At 38.9% G+C, this 16,103-nt stretch overlaps 1 protein-coding gene across 24 annotated transcripts in view; it reads left to right on the forward strand.

Annotated features, from left to right (window-relative positions):
- The window catches only part of ATF7IP (activating transcription factor 7 interacting protein), a 135,936-nt gene that overhangs the window by 87,307 nt on the left and 32,526 nt on the right, over positions 1–16,103 (forward strand). For all 24 annotated transcript variants that reach the window (XM_070049417.2, XM_089304623.1, XM_089304624.1 and 21 more), the window contains 3 exons: positions 10,284–10,357; positions 10,902–10,990; positions 13,223–13,861. In XM_070049417.2, the coding sequence (XP_069905518.2) occupies positions 10,284–10,357; positions 10,902–10,990; positions 13,223–13,861 (802 nt within the window). The remainder of the gene's footprint in view (positions 1–10,283; positions 10,358–10,901; positions 10,991–13,222; positions 13,862–16,103) is intronic.

Raw genomic sequence — 16,103 nt, forward strand, 5'->3', positions numbered from 1 at the left:
AGATATGTACCATCCACTGCATTCAAAATGTAGAACTGTTCTGTCTCCAGAATGGGAATCCATTGTGCCATCTGTTAATGATTTTGCCATCTGTTGATGGCTTTATCCTCCTTAGTTTGTTTTCTGTGTCACTTTTTAATCTTTTTCAGATTTTTTTTCTTGAGCAACAGTTGATTTTAATGTTTGTTTTATAAATACTGACCTCCCTACATTTTCATCCGATTATACTCAGATTTTTTCCATTGAAACTTCTTCAATGGTATGATTATCAGCTTCCAAACTGTACTTTAGATTTCTTTGTTATGCTTTTAAAACTGAGCTATTTTATTTCATATGTTTTTGTTTGAAACTGAGTATATACTTGTTCTTTTTTGAAAGGTGGGATAACTGTGGGGCAGGATCTTCCATTTACTGATCACTCACCAAATGTCTGCAACTACTGGGACTGTGCCAGGCCAAAGCCTGGGGTACAAAACTCCATCTGAATCTCCCACCAGGGTAGCAGGAATCCAGGTTCTTAGGCCATTACCTGCCGCCTTCCAAAGCATATTAGCAGGAAAAGGAGGGTAGTTGGGACTCTTAAATGGCAGGCCCTCTGAGAAGGGATGTAAATATCCCAAACGATAGTCTCATACTCTGTACACAGTGTCCACCCAGAAAGTTTTTACTTTGAGAAATTTATTTGCTGTGTGTGATCCTGGAGCTGTTTCTTTTGTGTTTCATACAATGTGGATTTCTACTTTTCCCTTTTTACATGCAGTCCAATGCGTACTTCTGAAATGTATTGCATGTTGAATTCTCAAAACTGCTTCCCAGTGCGTATTTATTTACTCAGAGGAACTAGGAGAAACTTTAAGGAATAAATAAGAAAATATTACAGTCCTCGAAAAGTTTCTGTTTTGGAAGCATAAAAGCAGTATTGGAAACAAGGAAAGATATTACTATCTTTCTTAGTGCTTAGTTTCCTAGTCCATAAAGATGGGGGTGATTGATTTCATTGGTTTCGGTGGGTGTTGCTCTAGAAAAATGTTACAGTGGTCTAGAATAGTTCAAGGTTTGTGCCTGCCTTCATTAGCTTGTGGTTACAGCCATCTTCCACCAATTCTTTTTTTTTTTTTTTTTTTTAAGATTTATTTATTTATTTGAAAGGCAGAGGCAGAGAGAAGTTTTCCATCCGCTAGTTCATTCCCCAAATGTCTGCAGCTGCCAGAGATGCAGTGAACCGAAGCCAGGAGCCAGGAGCGTCTTCCTGGTCTCCCATGTGGGTGCAGGGCCCAAGCACTTGGGCCATCTTCTGCTTTCCCAGACCATAGCAGAGAGCTGGACTGGAAGTAGAGATGCCAGGTGGGATTCCTGGACTTTGTTGCTGCTGTTTCACAAGATCTTTTATTTCACCTTTGAGATTATAATGAATGTGGCCAAGTCACAGGTCAAGTCAGAAGTAGGTCAGAGAGTGTTCCCAAGCTGCTTTTGGTCACATCATTAAAATGACTGACTCCTAACAAGATGTGCAAAAATATAAACTGTAAATCAAAAGTTCAAACGTTTTCCTTTTCAAAGTACTTTAAAAGAGAAAAAGCAGGGCCTGGCTCTAGGCATTGCAAATTCACATATAGGTCAGATGGTAGAGAGTGGTGTGGTCTGCAGGTGGCGCTGTCGGCGGAGGGTGGGCGGCTTCTGTGCTCCAAGGTGAGCACCTCCTATTTCGAGACAGGAAGTGGGGTGTGACAATGGCACAACGGCCATATTTGTTTGTTGGTTGAAGCTCACTTTCTCTCTTTGCCGACTGGCCGTCCTGGTCAGCTTCCTCTTCAGCCTAAACTCCATTTTCCTGTAGCTGTCCCGTTCTCATTTTCATCACCATTCTCTTCCTCTCCATCTCCCCCTTACTAAACCCTTCTCTTCCTCCTCCTCCTCGCCACCTTTTTCATCTACTTCATTGTCCACTTCCTGCTTCCTTTCTCCTCGTGGTTCCCGTCAGCAGTGGGCGTCTCTCAACAACTTTCTCCTTGAAGCCCTCGGCTGGCGTCCAGGGCCGCGACTGGCGTCCAGGGCCGCGTCTGACGCGGTGGCGCACGCCGGGGGTGCTGGGCTGCAGATTTGAAAGCGAGCCAGAGTTCGGGGACTCGGGCCATAAAGCTGCCCGAGTCTGCGGTGTCAGCGTCAGCGTCGGTGTGTGCGTTGGCGGCGAGGAGCATGGAGCCGGAGCCGGAGCCGGAGCTGGAGCCAGGGACTGTGCCAAGACGGCTTTTCACAGCAGCCAGTGGGGACACTGTACAGTCTTTTTTTCTTCCTTTTTTGGGTTTACCTCTAAGTATTGTATTCTTTTTGACGTTTTCCTTTTCGTATTATTGCTAAGTGTATAGAGATGCAGCTGGTTTTTGCAGTTTGACTTTGTGTCTAGCAGCTTTGCCGAATTTGTTTATTCTGAGAATTTTTGGTGCCATCTCCAGAGTTTTCAGTACATAAGATGGTGTTGTTTGCAAACAGATAATTTTACCTCTGCCTTTCTGCTTTCCGTGCCGTGCGTTCTTCATTGTTGCTTTATCGTTCTGGTAGGACCTCGAGTACTGGATTGAATGGAAACGGCGAGAGTGGGCATGGGTGTGTGTTCGTAATCTACGAGGATAAGATGTTCAGTTTGTCAACACTGAGTATGGTGTTAACTATGGCTTTTGATAGATGGCGTGTGTTAAATTGAGGTAGTTTTCTTCTATTCGTAGTTTGATAGCGTTCGTATCAGGAAGGGATGTTGAATTTTATGATTCCTCTTCTATGTCATTTGAGATAACCGTGAAGTTTTTTTTCCCCTTTCTACTAATGTTTTATGTTACGTTAATTGATCCTCATGCATTGAGCCATTCTTGCATTCCATGGTGTTATCCATTGTTATAATCTTTTAAATTCGCTTTAAATTCAGTTCATATTTTAAATTGAAATTATTTAAATTTTTTTTTGTTTATAAGGCAGGGAGAGAGAAGTACTTTCCATCCTCTTGTTTATTCCCCAGATGGCCCTACAGCAGGACTGGGTTATGTGGTCTCCAAGAGCCTGGGCTCAATTGTAGTCTCCCACTTGTGTGGCAGGGAGCCAGGCATCTGCCTTGTCATCATCTGTTTTCCCAAGCACACTTGCAGGATATTTGGATCAGAAGCAGAGCAGTGTAGACACAGCATCAGGTTCTGGCAGTGTAAGATGTGGCTCAACCAAGTTAGCACCATGCCAGTTATTACTGATTTTTAAATTAATATTTAGTGGGGATATTGGTAAGTGGTTTGTTTTCTTTTAGTGTGTTTATATGGCTTTGGTATTAGGGCAGTAATGGCTTCATAATCTGAGTTTTAAGTATGTCTTCCTCTATTTGTTAGAGGAGTTTGAAGAAGATTGGTGTACATTTTTTTTAAATGCTTTATTTGAAAGGCAGAGAGAGAAAGAGAAAGAGGTCTTCCTTCTGCTGGGTCACTCCCCAGTTGGCGGCAGTGGCTGGAGCTGTGCTGATCAGAAGCCAGGAGCTTGGAGCTTCTTTCAGATTCCCATTCGGGTATAGAGACCTAAGTACTTGGGCCACCATCTATTGATTTACCAGGCCATTGCAGGGAGCTGGATCAGAAGTGGTGTAGCCAGGGCTTGAACCAGTGTGCACATGGGATGCTAGCACCGCAGGCGCTGCCTTTCCCTCTTGTGCCACAGTTTCAGGCCTTGTGTGCATTCTTTAATGTTTGGTAGAATTATCCAGTGAAGACATCTGTTTCTTGACTTTGTTTGCTGAAAGGGTTTTATTAATGAATAAATCTTATTTGTTACAGCTTCATTACTGTTTGTTTCTTTTTCATTCAGTCTTGATAGGTATATTTTTAGGAACTTAACACAATTTTAGTTTATCTGATTTGCTGGTATACAGTTGTTCATTGTAGTCTCTTAATTTTCCATTTCTGTGGCACTATTCTAATATCTTATTTTTCGTTTCTGATTTTATTTGTATCTTTTTTTAGTCTTGCTTAGTTTATAATTTTATGGATCCTTAATAAAACCAATTTTTAGTTTCATTGATTTTCTATTTTTCTGTTTTTGTGCTAACCTTCATCATTTTTTCCTGCTGCTGACTTTGGGTTTAGTTTGTTATTTTTCTACTTTTTTTTTTAAATATTTATTTATTTATTTGAAAAAGTTCCAGAAAGAGAGAGGGATAGAGAGCCATCTGCTGGTTCACTTCCCAGATGGCCTCAAAAGTCAAGGCTAGGCCAGGTTGAAGCCAGGAGCCAGGACCTTCTTCCAGATACCCATGTCAGTGTTGGGGACCCAAGTACTTGTGCCATCCTCTAATGAGCAGGGACCCTGGATTGGAAGTGGAACAGAAGGGACTGGAATGGGCGCGTATATGGTATGCTGAGGTCTCAAGAGGTGGCTGTGTGCTTACCTGTGAAGGCACAACACCAGCTTTTTTTCTAGTTCTTTGAAGTGTAATTTTGGGTTGTTGAGATTTTTTTCTCTTCTGTGGGAAGAATTTATTGCTTAAACTTGTACTGCTGCTTTTGCTTCCTGAGTTTTGGTTTGGTCTGTTTTCATTTTCATTTGTCTCAAGGTAGTATCTAATTGTGATTTTTCTTCTTAGGTCCATTGACTTTTTAAAGATCATGTTTAATTTCCATGTGTTTGTGACTTTTCCTGTTTTTCTTCTGTTGTTGGATTCATGTTTTTTCCATTTCTGTCAAAAACAATACTTGGGATGATTGAGTTTTCTTAAATTTTGTTATTTAACATGATCCATGGATAAGCATGTTCCATGAGCATTTGAGTAGAATGTGTTTTCTGTTCTTGTTTGTTAGAATGTTTTGTATATGTCTATTAGGTCCAATTTGCCTATAGTACTGTTTAAGTCCTTTGTTTCCTCATTGCTCTTCTGCTGAGTTCAGGGGGTGGGGAAAATCTGGCCTGTAAGGCCTGGGAAATCATTAGGTCTGTCCCTGCCAAGGCGACTACAGGCAGGACTCAAAATTCAGTAAATCTATACAGGCTAATTGTGAAGTTGATAATTTAATAAGGCCTGTGAATGATGTTACCAAGAACCAAAAGGCCCCTGGCACAAAAAAGTTTCCCTACCCTTCTAGTCGTTCTATCCAGTATTGAAAGTGGGACATTAAAATTTATTTTTGTGTTAATGTCTGTGTTTTCTTTCAGTACTTTCAGTGTTTGCTTAACATATTTAGGTCTCTGATGTTAGAGGCATATATATCTATTTGTTATATTCAGTGAATTGCTACTTTTATCATTGTGCAGGTATGTCCACCCATGCTTTCTTTTCATTACGAGTTGGGTAAAGGTGTCTTTTTCCATCCTTTAATTTTCAGCCTCTGTGTGTCTTTAGATTTGAAATGAGTCTCTTTTAGACAACACGTACTTGGACCTTGTTCCTTTAATATACATCAAGCCACGGGTGGGTATTCAGCACAACAGTTAAGTCACTTAGAGAGCATGCATCACATATTGGAGTGTCTGGTTCTAGTCTTAACTCTTCTGCTTCCAGTGCGGCTTCCTGCTGGTGTACACCCTGGGAGGAAGCAGTACTTGAGTCCCTGACACATTCTCCTGGCTTTAGCCTGTTCCAACCCTAGTTGTAGCAGGTATTTGGGGAGTGAACTATTGGATGAACAGTCTCTCTCCTGTCTCTCTGCCTTTCTCTCTCTGTCCCTTTGCCTTTCAAATAAAATAATTAAATGTTTGTAAAATATGTTAAACCAGTCTATGTCTTTTGATTGAGAAGTTAAACCATTTGCATTTTAAATAATTACCAATTAGGGGAACTTAATAGTGCTGTTCTCTATGCTTTACGGCTTTTTCCCCCTTCATTTTTATTTCGTCTATTTTTTTCTTATCTTTTTGCAGTTTGTTTCTTTTATACCTACTTTTGTGTATTTTATGTTTTGTGTAGATACTTTTCTCTGTGATTCATGGGAAATACTTAAACATATTAAAGTTGTAACTGTCTACTTTAAACTGCTAGCAACTTTAATGACATAGGGGCTCTGTTGCTTCACTTCTCCTTCACCACAGCTTGATGTCATTAATGAAACATATTACATGTTTCGGTATCGTCTGTCCATTAATGTATTTTATGGCTTTTTTATGCATTTGTCTTTTAAATCCTATGCTAGCATTAAATATACTGCAACACTATAATACAGGATTCTGTTTTTGTCTCTTTATTTACTAGAGAGGTATATATGGTAGAACATCAGAAAGTTTGTGGAAAATAGCTGAACAACTGTGCATACATTTCCAGAATATTTTGCACCTAAATAGACTTATCTTTTAATTCCATTTCTTAAAAACTTTCTGAAGTACCTTCATATTTTTGTATGCTTTCATGGTGTTGCCTAGTGTTCTTTCATTTCCACTTGAAGGACTCTGTATTTCATGTAGGACTGGTCTAGTGGTGAAATCCTTCAGCTTTCGTTTATCCAAAGAAGTGTTCATTTATCTTTCATTTTTGAAGGTAGTATTTGTGATACAGTATTCTTGGTTGGCAGTTTTTGGCTTTCAGTATGGTGAATGTATCATCTCATGTCTTCATGCTTTCAAGGTTTCTGCCGAGAAATCTGCTCATAATCTTATGTGAATGGCCTTGTATGTTAAGAGTCACTTTTCTGTTTTCAAGATTAACTGTGATTCTCAACTGCTTGGTTATAATATATTTCAAGGTAGGCATTTTTGGACTAATCATAGTTGGCATCCTTTGAGCTTCTTGAATTTGTGTTTCCATTTCTTTTTTCCATTTTGGGAATTTTTCAAATTCTTTCTTGAAGTAAGCTTTGTTCTTCTTGCTCTGTCTCCTAATGCAGACATTGGTCTGCTTGCTGGTGTCCCCTAATTTGTTTAGGTGTTCTTGATTTCATTCTCTTTTCTCATTTTATTCTTCTGGCTTAGATATTTCAAGTGACTATCTTAACATTGCCAGTTTGTTCTTCTGCTTGATCCAGTCTATTGTTGATCCCCTATAATGAATTTTTCAATCTCCCTTCTGAAGAAATTTGTCTGTCTGTATCTGGAGTTCCCCCTGTTGTCTGTTTTTGATGTTGCAACCCCTGGTACTACAGCAAGCTATTATTTGACCATTGGTCCTCTATCTATGAGGCTCTGAAGCCACCATAGTGTGCCAGAGCCACAGTCATGGTTCATACTCCAAGTCTGGTACATGAATTGGGTGAAATAAAAACTAGTGCTTTGGGCATCCCCTTGAAAATTTGGATGCAAGTTTCAACCTTCTATTTCCTTTCTGATGTAGAGTTCTGGATTGTACTAGTCTGTGTTGGGAAATTGATGGGTTGTGGTAGGTAAGTGCAACACACTTTCCCACCATTTCAGTGTGCCTCTTGTGATCATGTGGGATACCACGACCTCTCAGTTAGTTTCTGGAATTCTCACAAAAGCAATCTGCTCTTTACCTTGTGAGGTTAATATCTATAGGGGAAGAGGATCTGGGTTCACTAGTCTGCCATGTTGCTGACCTTAGAATCCATCAGAAGAACTCCTTTGTGTGTTCTAAGTAATGATTTTATTTATTCTCTATGCTTTTTCTCTTTTTTCCCCTTAAAATGTTTTCTTTTAACCATTTTGATGTAATAATTTTCAAAGATCTGCTTGAAGATGCATGCATACTCTTCTCTCTCAATTTTTGAAAAACTTTTCCTATTGGGCATTATACTGTTCTTTTAATTCGCTTTTCTATGTATTTCACATGATTGCCTTTTTTAAGATTATTTATATGTTTATCTGAGAGACAGGGAGATATTGAGACAGAAAGCTCCCACTTCTTGGTCTACTGCCCAAATTCCCACAGTGGCTGGAACTGAAGGACTGAAGGTAGAAGCCGGCAACTCAATCCAGGTTTCCCACATGGGTGATGGGAACCTAGCCACTTGAGCCATCTCCATTCCCTCCCAGGGTCTGCATCATCAGGAAACTAGAGTCAGGAGTTTGAGCTGGGTTTCAAACCCAGTTACTCCAGCATGAGACTTGAGTTTCTGAACCACTAGCCTAAGTACTTGCCTAACTTGTTATCGTCTTGACAGGATTTTAAGTACTTTTATAGTAGATGATCTTAATTCTACCTTTTGTGGTCTATACACATGCCTAATGCAACACTATACTAGAAGGGGTTGAAATTATTTTATTTTATCAAAAGTAGCGAGATGTATTTGTTGTTAAGAGTAATTAGTAGCATCTGCTTAATATAATTCTAAGCACTTACTACCTTTGGTTTATTAGGTATTGTCCTTATAATCAATTTAGTTTTCTGTGGATCTACTAATACTTATTTTAAGAATTGAGTGATAGTGGAGGCTTAAATGATAGAGGCCTAAACAGTGATAATTAAATATGTAGGTATTAGAATTCCATTTTGTGCTGTGGGGGTTGGAAACATTGTGGTACAGCTGGTTAACCTGCTACTTGGACTCCCACAACCTATATCAGAGGGCTGGATTATATCTTGGCTGCTTTGCTTCTGATCCAGTCCCTTATGAATGTGCCTGAGAAGCAGCAGACAATGGTTCAAGCACTTGCATTCCTGCTACCTGTCTGTGAGATCTGGATGGAGTTGGCTTCTCATTTCAGCCTCACCCAGCCCTAGCTGTTGCGACCATGTGGGGAGTAAACCAGCAGAAGGAAGATTCATTCTCTCTCTGTCTGCCTTTCAAATAATTTTTGAAAAGCTGCCACTCGGCATGTCTGCATCTCATATTGGAGTGGCTAGGATCGAGTCCCACCTATGCTTCTGATTCAGCTTTCTACTGATGCAAACCCTGGAGGATAGCAGATGTTAACTCAAGTGTTTCGGTCCCTGCTATGCATGGGGGAGACCTGGGTGGAGTCCCTGGTTCCAGCTTGGCACAGCCCTTGGTGTTGTAGGCATTTGGAGAGTTATCCAGTAGTTGAAAGATACTTTTCTCTAATTCACTCAGTCATTCTGCTTTTCAAGTAAATAACCCTAAAAAAAACTGTGATGAAACATACGTAAGAGTTATCATTTAGTCCCTGATTTGAGGTGGAAAAGACTAAGTGGTTAAGGAAGCTTAGAATTCTTAAATCATTTTATGAAATTACTAAGCTGCATGAGTAGCAAATAGTAATTTTTATTTTTTTTAAGATTTTTTTTTTTTATTTGAAAGGCAGAGTTACAGAGAGGCAGATGCAGAGAGAGAGAGAGGTCTTCCATCTGCTGGTTCACTTCCCAAGTGGCCACAACAGCTGGAGCTGGGTCCATCCCAAGCCAGAAGCCAGGAGCTTCTTCCAGGTCTCCCACTCGGGTGCGAGGGCCCAAAGACTTGGGCCATCTTGTACTGCTTTCCTAGGCCATAGCAGAGAGCTGGATTGGAAGTGAAGCAGCTGGGTCTCGAACCAGCGCCAATATGGGATGCCGGCACTGAGGCAACAGCTTTACCTGCTATGCCACACAGCGCCAGCCACAGTAATTATTTTTAAAATAGAAATGCTAATACAGACTTGAAAATTTTGATTTGTGATATTGGATATACCTACTTTGTTTGTTGAATTTCTTTTTCTGTGTTTTTTTTTTTAATTAAGATTTATTTTATTTATTTGAATGGCAAATGCCGTTACAGAAAAAGGGAGAGACAGAAAGGTCTTCTATCCACTGGTTCATTCCCCAAGTGGCTGCAGCGGCCACGGCTGGGCCAAGCAGAAGCCAGGAGCTCATCCAGGTCTCCCACGTGGGTGTAGGGGCCCAAGCACTCGGGTTGTCCTAGACTGCTTTCTCAGGCACATTAGCATGGAGCTGGATTGAAGTGGAACATCTGAGACTCAAACTGGTGCTCATATGGAATGCCAGTAACCTATTAAGCCATAACGCTGACCGCTTGTTTGTTGAATTTCTGGTGCTGGTATAATGGTTACTATGGCTTCTCTGGCTATTTATTGTATGAGTAAGTCTAGTTATTCATTTTGTTAATGTTCATTGAACCCTTAGAGCATGTGAGCCATTTTCACTTTCTGTATTTTATTTGATCTTCAAAAGAACACTGATTGGGAATTACTATACTGGTCTTTCAAGTGTTGAGCAGTTATCTTTAATAGAGTTCATTGTTTGCTTAAGATGCAGGTAACAAATACCAGTGTCTCTTTTCAGTTTCTCATCTCAAATAGTTATGTTATTGTTTTACAGAAGGTAACAGATCATGTATTGACAGAGTATTTAAAGGTCTAATTTTTTTTAAAGGTTCCCTGTATATTGGGTTTTAGTTTTACCTTGTATTTCCCCCTTCCAGAATCCACCAAATCCACCTGTGTCACCAGGAAAGTCTACAAATGATGTCAACAGCAATAATAATATGCCCTACAGGTGAGAATTATGAATAGTACATCCGGTTGTTAAATATCAGAACAAGGGTGTTTATTTTGTAGAAAAATCTTAGAATATATTTCTGTAGAAATAAATGTTTGATATACTGGATTGAGTATGTTTACTTTTTCTGATTTGTTATTTTTATCTTGATACTACTTTTGTTCATGTTAATACTCATTTTGTTAATTTGTTATAAGGCTTTCTTCATTATGTATTCTTTTACTACTTGTCATAAATAGTATTCTCTTAAGTAGTTGAGAAATGCTTTATTGAAGGATAAGAAAGACTGTGTGTGTGTGTGTGTGTGTGTGTGTGTAAAAGACCTATATTTGTTCTTTTGGTTAAGTATTGATAATGTTAGAATGTAAGAGCAAGACTCTTCCCTGATAGCCTAACCCAAGCACTTAAAATTTTTGTCTGTGTGCTAACTATGCACACATTACACTGGTTTGTGGTTTTAAGAGTCACTACATTTTCTGTACATCAATTAGTGTCTTGATGAATGCCATATATGTTGACTTATTGTGTCTGTATTTCAAAGGAATGCAAGCACAGTAAGACAGATGCTGGAATCCAAAAGAAATGCAAGTGAGAGTACACCACCATCTTTTCAAACTCCTGTAAATACAGGTAACATTTCCTAACACTGAAATACATTTTGTTAGGTGGTGAAGGTTTTCATTATTTTACATGCGTTTGAGGTTGAAATGACTAAAGAATGGGGCACATTAGTCTTAAGTACAACATTTTTAAAATTCAGAATCACAGAGAAGTATGTGGCATTCACATATCTCTAGTGTGGTAGTACATTCAAATTTTCTGGTCTTTTGATGCCTTCGTAATCTTAACAAATTATTAATTATGAAGAAAATGGTTTATGTGGGGTTATTATACCAGTTGACATTTACTATTAGTTGAAATTTAATAGACATTAAAACAAAATTCTGGAGTGTTTATTCATTTAAAAATAGTAAACCCAAAATTTGTAATGCTGAGAAAATTTTCATGAAAAATCATAATTTTTCAATAAAAAATACTGATATGAAAGTATCATTGTTGTATATTCACATATCTTTAATGTTTGGTTTGGTATATTAAAACAGCTGAAGATAACTGGATTCTCAGCTCTGTACTTGCTTTCAGTCTGTTCTGGTGTATTGGTTTGGTTGAAGTGTTTGAAAGAAATGCAGTCTCCTGTAAAGCAAAGCCACTAAGGAAGTTCATGGAAAATGCATGTTATGAAAAATGTGTATATGGATCTCAGATTTTTTTAAACCATGCTAAACTTACCTTTTAATTCAGTTACTCCATGGGCTTTTTAAAGTAGCTGCATATGTAGATGTAAAAGGTCTAGCCCATTTAGCTAATTGTAGATATTCTTTGGTACAGGCAAGTACTAGTTTTTTTAAGGTTTGTGCAGAGTGGTCCCATCACACTGTAATGGAACTGAAAAGTTGCTAACAACTCTGGAGATGGAATAGTTGTTGTAATATCATAGTGGAAAACATTGCTCACATGTTTGGTGTTGCTGGCATAAGCACACTTTGCTGCCAGTCATATTAACGTATATCACAAATGATTATTCACAGCACATAATACTTGATGAGAATAAGTGAACTATGTTACTGATTTATGATTATGTTATATTTATACTTTTAGAGTGTAAACATAAAAAAGAAAGTTTGCTGTAAAATAGTATGCCATGTTATGCCAGCAGCAGCCTCATACTTCTCATGTTTACTTAGTTTCTTGATTGCCTCAAGAGGCCAGTCAAGTGATTGGTCTTGACCTTATAGGTTTAATTACATTCTTTGATGTTCATACAACAGTGACATCTGTTTCCCCATCATTAAACAGTGTATGACTTTTTAGGAGAAAACATAGTATACAGAGGGTTCTAAACCATGTATGTTTCATGCATCCTCTGGGTTCTTTGCAGTGTCCCCCACAGATGAGGCGGGGAGACTGTTGTGCTAAGTAAGGCATTAGAAGTTTTACTCACCATTGCTTTTGCTCCATCAATGCAAGTGAACACACTGTGAATACGTCAGATATTTTCTTCTTATTCTCATTATTATTATCATGAAAATAGTTTTGGCATTGCTGAGTCCCTGAATGGTTTCAGGAAACCCCTGTACTACACTTTAATAATTGCTGCTTTTAGTGTAGCTGATTTTGAGAAGATTTTAAAATCAATAAAAAATAACCTTAATCCTATTTTAAACCCATTCCAAGGAGAATAAACACAAGTAGTTACATCAGAATTACTGTAAAACTCTAGTGGCCACAATTTTTATCTTTTCTGCACTTTGGTATATACTGTCTTCTTAATTTATCTTCCATCCTTGTTCAGTGCTGTTTTCTGTGTTGTACATTGTCAGAAGAGAGAGCTTTCCTTCATTAGTTGAGGGAATTCAATAAAACTTGGTCCACAAATACAGGTTTCTCATGATCCAAATTAAAAAATATAATGACAGAGTTTACCTATTATCTGTTGACGGTCCTGACTCTTTCTGGGTTTACTATTTGCATTTATGTATTGCTGGTATTTACAGCATTCATAGTATTTTTTACAGTTATTTTTTTTAATGTACATTTTTACTTAGTTATTTTGCTAATTACTTTGAAATGGTAAATTTCAGACTTTTGATGTTGAGATATAAATCATAAATTATATACTGTTTTCATGATATACCCAATATATATTCAGAATACTTCTAAGAATTTCCAGAATTTAAATTTAGAAAAATTTCATTATGAAAAACTATACCCAACACAGTATGTTGGATTTGTATGTATTATATTGTCTTAGCTAATAAATTAAGGTAGCTCTTTAAATATAGACTTCATTTTCTTTTGTAGTATCTTCAACCAACCTTGTCACTCCACCAACAGTTGTCAATAGTCAACCTAAATTGCAGACTCCAGCAACTTCGGGTTCTCTGACACCAGCTTCAGTTCTTCCTGCACCCAACACAGCTACAGTTGTTGCTTCTACTCAGGTGCCTAGTGGAAATCCCCAGCCTACAATCTCATTACAATCTTTGCCAGTGATTTTGCATGTTCCTGTTGCGGTGTCCTCCCAGCCTCAGCTCCTGCAGAGCCATCCAGGGACTTTGGTGACCAATCAACCATCTGGCAACGTTGAATTTATATCTGTGCAGAGCCCACCTGCTGTTAGTGGTCTTACCAAAAATTCAGTATCCTTGCCATCCTTGCCAAATCCCACAAAACCAAACAGTGCTCCGTCTGTACCCAGTCCTAGTATTCAAAGGAACTCTCCTGCCAGTGCGGCACCATTAGGAACAACGCTTGCTGTGCAGGCTGTGCCAACAGCACACTCTATTGTACAAGCCACAAGGACTTCATTGCCCACTGTAGGACCATCAGGACTTTATAGTTCATCCAGTAATCGAGGTCCTATACAGATGAAAATTCCAATCTCAGCTTTTAATACTTCATCTCCTGCAGAACAGAGTGGCACTACTACCCCAAGAGTTGGTAAGTCACTGTGTAAAAATACAAGTATGTTAATGATATTTAGATGACTCAACTTTTGGATGTGGCTAGGATTATTGGAAAAACAGAGTAAAAATAGAATTTCTTTTAGATTTTTTAGTAAATTTTCTAGCTAAGTAAGAAAAATAGTTGTTAAAATGGGATTTGAGAATGTTTGAGAAGCCACCATTTATATATATTCTTTCAGTAATTTTCCTAGTTTTGTTGAATTTTCAACTTAGGCTTTAGACCCAGCATAATGAATTATTTTAATGATTCATTTGCCAGGCTATATATAATACAAAGTGTATAAATGACATAAGGTATGTTTGTAAGAGAACAATAAAAGCCACCTACCCTCCCTGCTCATTTGGTAAAATTCTTTTTGTACTTACAACTTCCAATTACAGCAGTTTCAAGCAAGGGTCTTACCTCTGTTATTTAGTATAAAATGTTTTGATACCTTTTTGTTTTTTCTAGGCCCTTTATGTATATACATACACACAGAAATTGATATGTGTGTGTGTATGTGTTGGTTTTTTTTGTTTGTTTTTTGAGAGACATAGAACCAGAGAACTCCCATGAACTGATTCATTGCCAAATGCCTATAGTTGGCCCCAGAGACAGGATCTGGGAACTAAATTCAGTTCTTCCATGTGAGTGGCAGGGACCAAATACCTGAACTATCACTTGCTGCCTCCCAGGGTCTGTATCTGGGGAAAGGTGGGATTGGGAGCCAGAGCCAGGAATCAAACCCAGGCATTCCCATGTGAGACATGTACATCCTAACTGCTAAACCAAATGTCCACCTTTCTTATGACATATTATATGGTTTTGTTTGGATTTTACTGAGAAGTATTGCAAAAAGAGAAATTGAGTATATGTGTATTTAAACTTTGAGAACTCCATGTCCTTCTTGTTCCTAGAAATCCTACATTTTGTATGCATTTTAGCTTGGTTATTATTTTTTACTTCAGTACATTTACCCCCACTACTTTTGGAAAGATAACCAAGAATGATTGACATACATATTGTGACATCATTATACCATTGTACTTATTGATGTAGAAAGTGACATTAAAGTATGAGACATAGTGCATAACTACTTACATCAGTTAGAAACACAACCCTGCTTATCATGAAACCATTAGTATTATATTTACCCACTAAGTGGATTTTCTTATATAAAATAGTGATGTTGTTTCACAGAATTATTAAAGTATGTGGCAGGTCAAATGTTTTTTAAAAAATCCTGTTTTTAAGAGATTTTTGTGACGTACTTTTATTTTTTTTTTTTTAAGATTTATTTATTTACTTGAAAGAGTTACACAGAGAAAGGAGGAGAAGCAGATCTATCTGCTGATTCACTCCCTGGATGGCCTCAACGGCCGGAACTGTGCCGATCCAAAGCCAGGAGCTTTTTCCAGGTCTCCCACATGAGTGTAGAGGCCCAAGGAATTGGGCCATCATCTACTGCTTTCCCAGGCTGTAGCAGAGAGCTGGATCGAAAGAGGAACAGCCAGGACTCGAACCGGCACCTATATTAGATGCCAGCACTTCAGGCGGCAGCTTTACCCACTATGCCACAGCACTGGCCCCAGGTCAAAATTAATACTGGACTAAAGCTGAATATTACCCTCATACATCTGGCATAGGACAGTAAACTGACATTCTATGTGAAAATGAAATCATTGAGACCGACATTATGGCATACCAGGTAAAGCCACTGCCTCTGATGCTAGCATCCCAAAGGGTGCCAGTTGGAAACCTCACTACTTCATTTCCAATCCAGCTTCCTGAAAATGCGCCTGAGAAAGCAGCAGAATACACAGCCCAGGTGCTTGTGCCTCTGCACCCGTGTACATGGGAGATCTAGAAGAACCTCCTCACTCCTGTTTGGCCTGGCCCATCCCTGGCTGTTGTGGCCATGTGGGGAGTGACTCAGTAGTTGCAAGACACTCTGTGTGTGTTTGTGTGTGTGTGTGTGTGTGGGTGTAATTATGGGGCTGGTGTTGTGGCAGGGTGAGTTAGGCCGCCATCTGTGACGCCAGCATCCCATCTGGACACTAGTTCAAGACCTGGCTGCTTACTTCCAACCAGCTCCCTGGTAATGCACCTGGAAAAGCAGCGGAAAATGGCCCAATTGTTTGGGCCCCTGCCACTCACATAGAGACCCAGATGAAGTTCCTGGCTCCTGGCTTTGGCCCAGCCATTGTAGCCATTTGGGGAGCAAACCAACAGATGG

This window comes from Oryctolagus cuniculus, chromosome 9, assembly GCF_051225735.1.
Source record: "Oryctolagus cuniculus isolate XC-2025 breed Fujian yellow rabbit chromosome 9, ASM5122573v1, whole genome shotgun sequence".
In the NCBI taxonomy this organism is placed as follows: domain Eukaryota; kingdom Metazoa; phylum Chordata; class Mammalia; order Lagomorpha; family Leporidae; genus Oryctolagus; species Oryctolagus cuniculus.